General features: G+C 36.2%; 1 protein-coding gene across 1 annotated transcript in view; it reads right to left on the bottom strand.

The window, feature by feature from the left end:
• Nucleotides 1-10,399, bottom strand: part of NHLRC2 (NHL repeat containing 2) — a 58,581-nt gene that overhangs the window by 47,231 nt on the left and 951 nt on the right. Inside the window, exon 2 of the mRNA XM_060099249.1 lies at nt 7,884-8,036. Within this exon, the coding sequence (XP_059955232.1) occupies nt 7,884-8,036 (153 nt within the window). The remainder of the gene's footprint in view (nt 1-7,883; nt 8,037-10,399) is intronic.

Genomic DNA, 10,399 nt, shown 5'->3' on the forward strand with positions numbered 1-10,399 from the left:
CAAAATCAGACAAGAGAAATCAGTTATAGGCGTAAGAATTGGAAATTTTCTTTGCAGGTAATATGATAGTATGTTAGGGAAACTCCAGAGAATCAATTACAAAACTAACCCAAATAATACAAGATTCAGGAAGTTGTGGAATATTAAATTAACAACAGAAATCAATAGACTTTATATACCTACATAATACCCAGTTTTGGAGGATATAATGGTAAACAAAACCCCATTTACAATAAATAGCCATAAACATATGAAAAGACTTGTTCAACTCCACTCTAAAATGCAATTTAGGGCCTCCCTGGTGGCGCAGTGGTTAAGAGTCCGCCTGCCGATGCAGGGGATACGGGTTCGTGCCCCGGTCTGGGAGGATCCCATATGCCACGGAGCGGCTGGGCCCGTGAGCCATGGCCGCTGGGCCTGCGCATCCGGAGCCTGTGCTCCGCAACGGGAGAGGCCACAACAGTGAGAGGCCTGCATACCGCAAAAAGAAAAAAATAAATAAATAAAAAATAAAATGCAATTTAAAACTACACCGAGATACCATTTCTCATATACTAAACCAGTAAAAATATGTCAACACATTTTACTGGAGCGACAACAGGGAAAGAGACACCATACACTGTTAGTAAGAATGAAAACTGAGGGAATTCCCTGGCAGTCCAGTGGTTAGGACTCTGTGCTTCCACTGCAGGGGGCCCAGGTTTGATCCCTGGTCAGGGAACTAAGATCCCGAAAGCTGTGTGGTGCTGCCAAAAAAAAAGAATGCAAACTGGTACAGTCCTCCTGGTATGGAACATGGCAATCTCTAACAAAATTGTATATACATTTAACTTTGACCCAGCAATCTCACTTCTAGGAATATACCCTTAAGATATACTACCAGCAGTACAAAAATGTATCCGCAAGATTATTCACTGTTTGTAACTGTTAAATATTAGAAACAAAGTAAGGGCCAATACATAGGATAGGAGAGTGGCTGAATAAATTATGGCGCGCGCGCACACGCACACACACACACACACACACACACACACACACACACACACACTACTATGCAGCTACTAAAAATAACCAGGAAGTTCTTTATAAACTGATATGGAGTGACTACCAGGAAAAATGTCACATGATAAAAGTGAAGTGCACAAAAATGTCAATAGTATATCAGTTTTTATGTTAAAGAAAAGAAGAAATTTTAAAAAAGAAAAAGAATGGGACAGAAAGAATGAGAAGGTAGGAATAGGCAGAAGAGATGGGTGTATGGATCTATACTTTCTGTATAGTTCTGACTTTCAGACCATGTTATAATTTTGTATACTCGAAAACAAAATCAACAGAAATGGAGAAAGGGGGCCTAAAAATACAAACAGAAACAAATAAATCTAGCTATATTTCAAATGAATAACATAACCTCATGGGGGCTGAGAGGGACTAGTTTAAGTAATTTTTAAATTAGTTGAGAGAGACTGGAAGCAAAGACACCCCACTAGCAACAAGCACGTCTAGTGCCCAGACCTTGGTTTCTCAAAACCATTCCCAATGTTCAGTACTAAAAGGAATGAGAGCTCCTTGGAGAAGTGGCTGATTCAGAGATGGGGCTGGGAAAGTACAAGACGAACCCGGAAATATTTTGTTGTGACAAGTAAAGAAGTGCTCAGAGAATGATAAGGACATGTCAGAAGGACACAGGTGATAGCTTGAAGGGGATCCCATTAGTCAAATACGGAAAATTTGAAAATCAAAACAAATGATTGATGATTTATAATAACAAATTAAAAAAGAAACCATGTGTTGAGTCCAAATATATTTTATATATATAATATATATACACAATATATATCTTATTACTTCAAAAATGTGTTTTTTTCCTTTGGTCAATATATCCCAACACTTCTTTGAAAAAGTGATGACTGAGGTGAGATCTAAATGACGAGATGATGTTAATTATGTGAAGAGAGTAACAGAGGAGATTTCAGGGAGAGAAAACAACAAACTGAAAAGTGGGACGAGACAGAGACTGAAGAACACGGAGGACAAAGGGGAGCATGGGACAAAACAAGAATAAACATGCAGATAGGGTCAGTCTCGTAAGTCATAATAAGGATTGAGATTTTTTCTTAAAAGCAATGGAAGTCAGATGGAGAATGAAGTGCAAGTCTCAAAGATACTTCAAACTAAACTCATGAACTTCCCCTCCAAACCTCCTTTCCACAACATTTCCTGTCACCAAATGGCACCACTGTCTTTCCAATTATACAAGACAGAAGCCTACCTAGGATATCTCTGTAATAACCAACCAGCCCTCTCTCATCACCCACAGTTAATCCATGACTGAGTCCTATTGATCTTATCATCTATAACGGGCTAAGCTATTATGATATCTCACAGGGAGCACATAGACTTGTCACCAATCCATTTCTTGTCTACTAATTAGTTGCCCACCCAGGAGATGAACTGATCTTTAAAAAACACAAATCTGATCACATCACCCTCTGGCAGAAAATCCTTCCTAGGCTTTCCCAATGGAAAACCACATGCAAAAACCACATCTCACCTCTCCATCATCTTTTTCCACTCTTCTTCCCTTCCCTCAGGGTACGGTAGCAACCGGGACTTTCTTAGTTCGTCCAGAATATCATTATTCCTCTTGCTTTAAAGCCTTGACACATAGTGTCTCTCTGCCTGGAACCTTCTCACCTAGTAAAGTCATACCTGTCTTTTAGATCTCAGTTCAATTTTTACTCTTAAAAAAGCTTGCTTTAATTCTTCCAGATTAGAGTAAACCTCATTATTTGTTTTCATAGCAGTCTGTAATTTTCCTTCTTAGCACTAATCAGAAATTATAAAAATATTTGTGTGGTTATTTGATTGTAAGTTTTCCCCTTGTTAGACTGTAATTCCTATTAATTATTTAGGGACCATACACTGTTTTATTATTTACCAGCATAGTGCCTCATACATAATAGGAAATGAATGGACAGGACATAAATACTGAAGAAACATGTTTGTATAATATATAAACCACATCATATTGTCTAAATAGAGTATCTATATTGATCTACATACAAGGACAACTGCCAAATAGCTATGCATCTCATTTTTTCAGTGTCAACAACCTTAAAGTAAGTGTACAGAAATTTTTCTTAAAATATTTTGCTTGTTCTATTAATCATACACAATAAAAAACAGGATGTAGAAGATTCTTCCCTTTATGGATCTTTTGCCAACACATGGATCAAAACTACATTTAAAATAAAACATGGAAAGAAGAAAAGGAAGAAAGAAAGACAAGAGGGAGAGGAAAAAGAAAGGGAAAGAGAAAAGGTGAAACCAAATAAAAAGAATAACTGCTTCTAGGGGCTTCCCTGGTGGTGCAGTGGTTGAAAATCTGCCTGCTAATGCAGGGCACACGGGTTCGAGCCCCGGTCTGGGAAGATCCCACATGCCGCAGAGCAACTGGGCCCGTGAACCACAACTACTGAGCCTGCGCGTCTGGAGCCTGTGCTCCGCAACAAGAGAGGCCCGTGCACCGCGATGAAGAGTGGCCCCCGCTTGCCACAACTAGAGAAAGCCCTCGCACAGAAACGAAGACCCAACACAGCAAAAATAAATAAATAAACTCCTACCCCCAACATCTAAAAAAAAAAAAAAAAAAGAAAGAATAACTGCTTGTAAAATATTAGTAATAAAATAACTTTTTAAAATCATTTAAGAAACTTCAGGGAATTCCCTGGCAGTCCAGGGGTTAGGACTCCGTGTTTCCACTGCAGGGAGCATGGGTTCGATCCCTGGTCAGGGAACTAACTACAAAGGTCTTATTTTTCAGAAATGTATAGACATATAAATACAATTATGCATAGTAGTATATAACATATTTATATATAGTGTATAGCAGACAGTATAGTTTAATCACAGGCAGTATAATAACTTAGTTCAATGCAAAAACTAAAAATATTTAAGGAGTTTTAGATGTTACAAAACCTGTAAATTGAGGCATTTTGAGATCTAAAAGACGAGCATGACTTTACTATGCAAGAAAGGATGAAGGCAGGTCACGGAGGCTAGAATACCCCGAGCGAAGGGAAGAAGGATGTGGAGAGATGGAAACATGAAGTAAAAAAACTTGGGGGCTTCCCTGGTGGCGCAGTGGTTGAGAGTCCGCCTGCCGATGCAGGGGACACGGGTTCGTGCCCCGGTACGGGAAGATCCCACATGCCGCGGAGCGGCTGGGCCCGTGAGCCATGGCCGCTGAGCCTGCACGTCCGGAGCCTGTGCTCCGCAACGGGAGAGGCCACAACAGTGAGAGGCCCGCGTACCGCATAAAAAAAAAAAAAAAAAAAAATCAAAATCACCCGAACACTAAATTAAATCAGAGACCAGAAGCAAATGTGAATTTTTTTTAATTTCAAAAACTGACATTTCCCTGTGTCTACATTAAACACTCTGAAAGTTTGCCATAAATCAGCCAATATTTTCGTCATACTTTAACTGTTTAAGAACAAAGAATAATCAGTATATGGGGTGCTGCAAAAAGAAAGTGTGAAGTGTGTACAAAAAAGAGTTAACACAGCAGGCCGCACTACTATTCTTTCAAAGACCTGCTTACAGGGCTGGTCCTTGCCTGTATTTCGGAAGCATTCCCATCATTCCCAGACCTGATGAGAGTACCTCATAAGGCCTAAAGTGCTGGGTGCTGTCTCTAGTGAGCTTCCCTGGTTGGCAACATCCAAACTCGCTGTAACAACTCTTTGCTGGGGGAATTAAGCACCTCTTACGTGACTCCACCAAGAGAGGACTCGGCACGCTCCTGGTCTCCCCTGGAATCAGCCCCATGCGTTTTTTCCCTTGGCTGATTCTGCTTTGTGTCCTTTTGTTGTAATAAATTATAGCCATGAGTACAGCTACATGCTGAATCCTGTGAGTCCTCCTAAAGAATTACTGACCTGGGGGTGGTTTTGGGAACCCTGACACAGAGTAAAATTGTATATTGACTCATTATAGGGTTTAGTTTCCCTATAAATTAGAAATACCTTCTTCTAATTTTTAATAAAGTGAAAAATAGCATATACCACATAACGAGAATACCAGCATTTACTCAGCAGTGTTATGGCATTTAGGTTTTTGAAGTCTGATTTAATTATATATTAACATTCACCTAGCAAACACATTTTAAAATACGCCAAGTTTTCCAAGTGCTTTTCCTTAGATGATAGCCATTGTGCTAAATTTGGGTATTATATATCATTAATGTATCCAGCATAAACAGGTAAAAGAAATTAGAAACCCTCAAGGAGAAACCAGAACCATTCATTACTATTAAGTATCTTTTTACTTTTGCTTTAGATTTTTGGCATTTATAATTTCTTTTATGCTACTGTGAAAGTGATACTGGTCACCATTACAAACCTGACTTTAAAAGCTGTTTACAGAGGAAGGAGACTGAGTATTAAAGTGGGCTTCTTTCAGAGTGTTTTTGAATTAAAATGCACTTCCTCACTCAGCTGAGCATTTCCAGCTTACTGATAAAATGAACTGAATATTTCATGGAATAAAAACAGGCTGCGGAATGTCTCTTCAAGAACATAAATAGCACTGCTGAAGATAAATTCAGAAACATCAGATAGTAATGAAATAAGACACAGCATCATGATAAATTAGGAGATTGGAATTAACATATACATACTACTATACATAAAATAGATAACTAACAAGGACCTACGGTATAGCACAGGGAACTCTACTTAATATTCTGTAATAACCTATATGAGAAAAGAATCTGAAAAAGAATGGATATATACATATATATAACTCATTTACTTTGCTGTACACCTGAAACTAACACAACATTGTAAATCAACTATACTCCAATAAAAATTTAAAAAAAGACAGCAGCAAGAAAGCAAATTTAGTGACAGCCTACTGAACTTTCATATGATAATCTCTAGGTATGCCTGCTTTTGTGAATATGAACTGAACTTATCTTCTAAGCAATACAAAAATCTTTTATTTCTAAGTTACCAGCATTTTCATACAGCAGCATAATGAAGTAATGTTTCTTTGAAATTACAATGTTGAAATCACTTACAAAGTATTTTACTTTTCAGAAGTGTATTTATATATAAAAAATAGTTAATATTTTGTGTCACAATGTGTTACAAAAATATTTTCAGTAAACTGGTAAAGAGATTGTTAAGGATCCATTCTAAGAAGCCACTGAATTTGCTTCAGGTATGGGGTTAACCAATTAAGCTAAACAGTCCATTAGGGGTGATCTTAAGTAGGAAATGGTTAACTTTGGGATTTTTAATCCAGTCTGTAAGTGCCATTCTGAAACACAAATTGTACTGTCATCCTCCTCTTAAACAAGTAAATCAAAAACAACCTTAAACATCTCTGTACTTTCAGTGGATGAAAAAGTCCGTTAACTTAACTATTAAGAACGTTATACAAAGCCCTTCATAACGCAGTCTGAACCTAATCTGCCGTCCTCCCCTTTAACTCTTCCCAGGGGCCCCTACAATCTTGTGACACTAAACTATTTACCACTCTCCAAACCTACTCTTCTGTGCTTCCCTCCTTGTTTACCTGTCACTTCCTCAACCAGGAGTGTCCCTCCTGCCCCATTTTCATTTTCAGCTGCACTCCTGCTCATTTTTCAAGTTCCAGCTTAATCGTCTCCTTCTCCTGAGAAATATTTTCCAAAGCTTCTAGGCAAAGCGAGTTACTCTTTTCCCCATGTTCCATAATGCTTTAATTCAACTTTGTTACATATTTCCCCAGCAGTTAGAGTACCCTGCACATAATACATACTCAATAAATGTATTTATTACATGGACTTGAACAAGACACACAAGTATCCAAAACCTAGGAGATAATGAAATACTCATATTTCTTAAATATAGATGAATTTTTGAAAACATAGTTTAGCTATTGGGAATATTTGAGTTCTTGGTAAATCTCATTGATAGGCAATTCCAAGATACAGTCTGTTACAATTTAAAAGCATCTGAAGTTTCACTTGCACTGAAGGTTTTATCCAACACTCCTTTTTTTAAACTAAGTTTCAAGAAATCCTTCACTTTTGTACATGTATACTCTATTCTCATCTTTACTCTCATAAGATCAGTGACCCCCTCTTCTTTTTAGTCACTGCAAAGAGGACAGCTTCAATTAATTTAAGCCTAATTAAATGGAACCTTTAATTAGTTTCATTTATCTCATATGCTCTCTTCTTAGAAAGAAGTAAACAAGAAAAAAAATCTGAAAAAATGTCAAAGTTCTAAAGAAAATACTAAGTATAATCTCTTACGTTTTCAGAATTTGTAATACCATAAAAAAGGATTTCCTAGTGTGCTTTGGAAAACATTAACCTTTATAAATAATTTTTAAATAAAGCAGGGTCAAAGAAAAGTATCTGTTATAATATTTTGCCTTCCAAAATATTAGTACAGGTAGTAGTTTATGTCATCTGAAATTAAAGGAAGTTTATTCATATTTCCTAATAAGAACTTTAAACCTTTTTATCACAAGAAGAAGAAGATAAAATTAGTCACACATTTCATTTTTTTCATAGAACAAATTTAGGTAAGTCCAGATATACAAAATGACCTTTTTAAAATACTTCATCATGAAAAAAGTAAACTATGTCCTATCTTTAAAGAAAAATCATAGACTAAATGCTGGTTCTTTAGGAAGGCAAACCATTATCAGTAAGCTTAACTCTTCATGAAAAGGTACATGGAGTCGTTAATTCATAGATTAGAAATTACTTTAGAATCACTGAAGTCTTGCCAAAGGTTTCATTCTCCTATTAGCAAAATGAGTCAGCTAATCTTCCAGTGACTATGCCAGGACAGACTGTTAGAAACCAATTAAAGGGCAGATACCTTTATCAGAGTATGTGTGCTCTAATGCATGAAGATCAGGCAATAGGTGAATACAGTTTATGCAGCAGTAGGTGAAGAAATCAAGGATGACCACTTTTCCACATAGATCCTTGTAGACAGAAATAGATTCTTCTGTGTTCAGCCATTCTAATCCTGAAATTTACACAAAATAAAAAATGACTAAAGGAAATGATAAAGATAATTTACTTAAAACTTTCTATTAAAATGTGAACAATTATTATTTCTAAGGAAGGGATTGGCAGGGCAGGAAGGGAGTGGGGAGGTAGGAGATGGGAAAGCTACTAGTATGAGACAGTCTGCAAATACAGTAAGAAAAAGCTACTAAATTCTTTCAGAAATGGTATATTAGTCTGTGTGTGAAAGGAAGTAAGATTAACATATTTAGGTAAAAATAAGAGGAAATATCAAATATTAAAAGGACTTAAGTACATGATTAGGTACAAATGGACTACTGAGAATGAAGGTCAACCTTAAGAACAAACTAAATATCAAAAAAGTGTTAAAATATAATGATAAACATACAAAATACCTAAGCCAATTTCATAAGAGAAAGAGCTGAAATGCTCTGGATTTGAGTGAAACCTTAAATACAAAATATTTTAAATGCAAAGTTAAGCAAAACACACTGCTATTATTATAGATTTCATGGAAGCAACATTAATATTCAAGAAGCATGTTCCCTTCCCTCCAAAGAAAAGAAAAACAGAATCTCATTAATCTGTGCTTTTGTAAATTAGAATTTATAATTACTTGACCATGATTTACAATTTTAACTATGAACTATGAAGAAAAATTTTGTTAAACAAAAGTAGATTAAAAGTACAGCATCTCTGTTTAACCAATTTAAGGAAACAAAGATAATGAGTTTGTTGCTTATAAGTAAATAAATGCAGCTACTAAAACTATTAATTATAACTTGAAACAGGTATTTGGAAATATTTTATAGAAACTGAAAGCCAAAGCTGGGTGGAACAAATGAATAATAACAGCTAACAACTAATAACAGCAACTGAAGTTACTCAATTAAAACAAAATACTAAAAAAAAAAAAATCTGCAAATCAAACTAATTTCTGCCAGTTAGTCACACCTAGTGAGGTTTAGGGTACAGTGAGGTCTTAAATATCCATTTAGATAAAGTTTTAATTGTATGCCAGATCAAGTGACCCTATAAAACTTCAAACTAATTATGTATATTTCAAATCCTAATTTTAAAATATTTATGAATTTGTCTCAAATTTATTTTCTGTAAATAGTCAAGTGACTTAGATTGGGGAGGCAGGGAAAGTATAATCACATGTCACTTATTGTGCTAGGTGCTTACCAGACTTAGTAATTCACTTTATAATAACAATAACAATGAATATAACTTTAAAAGCTGCTAACAATGACATTTACTGAGCTCCCCTATGAAGTAAGAACTTTAGATATACTATATAGTCTGCATAATAAACCTGAAAGGTAAATAACTGCTTCCATTTTATGTGAGAAAAGTAAGGCTTGGCAAAGTCAACTAACTTGCTCAAAATCATGCAACTGACAAATGGAATAACTGGGATTTAATTCCAGGTCTGTCTGAATCCATCCATTATACCACACTGCTTCCCATAAAACATGTTTCTTTGAAGAAATTAACAAAGCACAGTGTTTTTGAGAGTTATGTTTATGACTTCCTGATTACAGTAACTGATAAAGAAACCAAGAAAAAACTCACATCTAGCATTCTGTTCTCAATAATCAGGTCCAGCAGAAAATTTGTGTCATATATGAAGCCTGAATATTTTGTTGTATTACGTATGAGTCACAAAGATCAAATCTCATAGTAATAAAATACACTCATCGTAGATACAAACAAGAAAATAAAAACACTGGCCCAAATCCTAGCTGCTGGCATGCCCGTTTTATGACAGGGTACGATATATAACTAACTTCTTACAGACTTTAAAAAAAAAAAATACACGTTCATGTATATAAACTTTTAAAGTTCCTTTGATGGGATAAGCACTAATGCACCCAATTCTTTTGATAGAATTCCACAATAATTCAAGTCCAGTATAGGATTAATAACAGATAAAATAAGCACGTATGAAGGAGAGAGCAAAAGGCTTCGAAAGACACGAGGCTGTCGTCAGAGGCAAGGTTCCAATAGACCTCCCATGAGATACTGAACCCTACCACATCGAACCAATTAACTATACATGTGGTTTCAGTGTCATGCCAGGAGACACGCCAACACCACCAGTCAGAACAATGCCAGTCCCAACCAAAGAAGGTAAAGTTCGGTTTCATTTATCATAGCAAGATGAGCTTCACAAATAGCACTGCTGGGAATATCAGTTCCCTCGTGCTCCAAACATTCACAGAGCCAGGATTCAAACCTGGAGACAGGCAATAATTGATTCAGATTTTAAAAATTACAAGGTTCACGACTTTGAACGGAGGAGTGTGACACAGTTAAGAAACCGGCCGATGCAGTGCGGGGGATGGGGGGTGTCTG

The sequence above is a fragment of the Mesoplodon densirostris genome, chromosome 1 (assembly GCF_025265405.1).
Source record: "Mesoplodon densirostris isolate mMesDen1 chromosome 1, mMesDen1 primary haplotype, whole genome shotgun sequence".
NCBI lineage: Eukaryota > Metazoa > Chordata > Mammalia > Artiodactyla > Ziphiidae > Mesoplodon > Mesoplodon densirostris.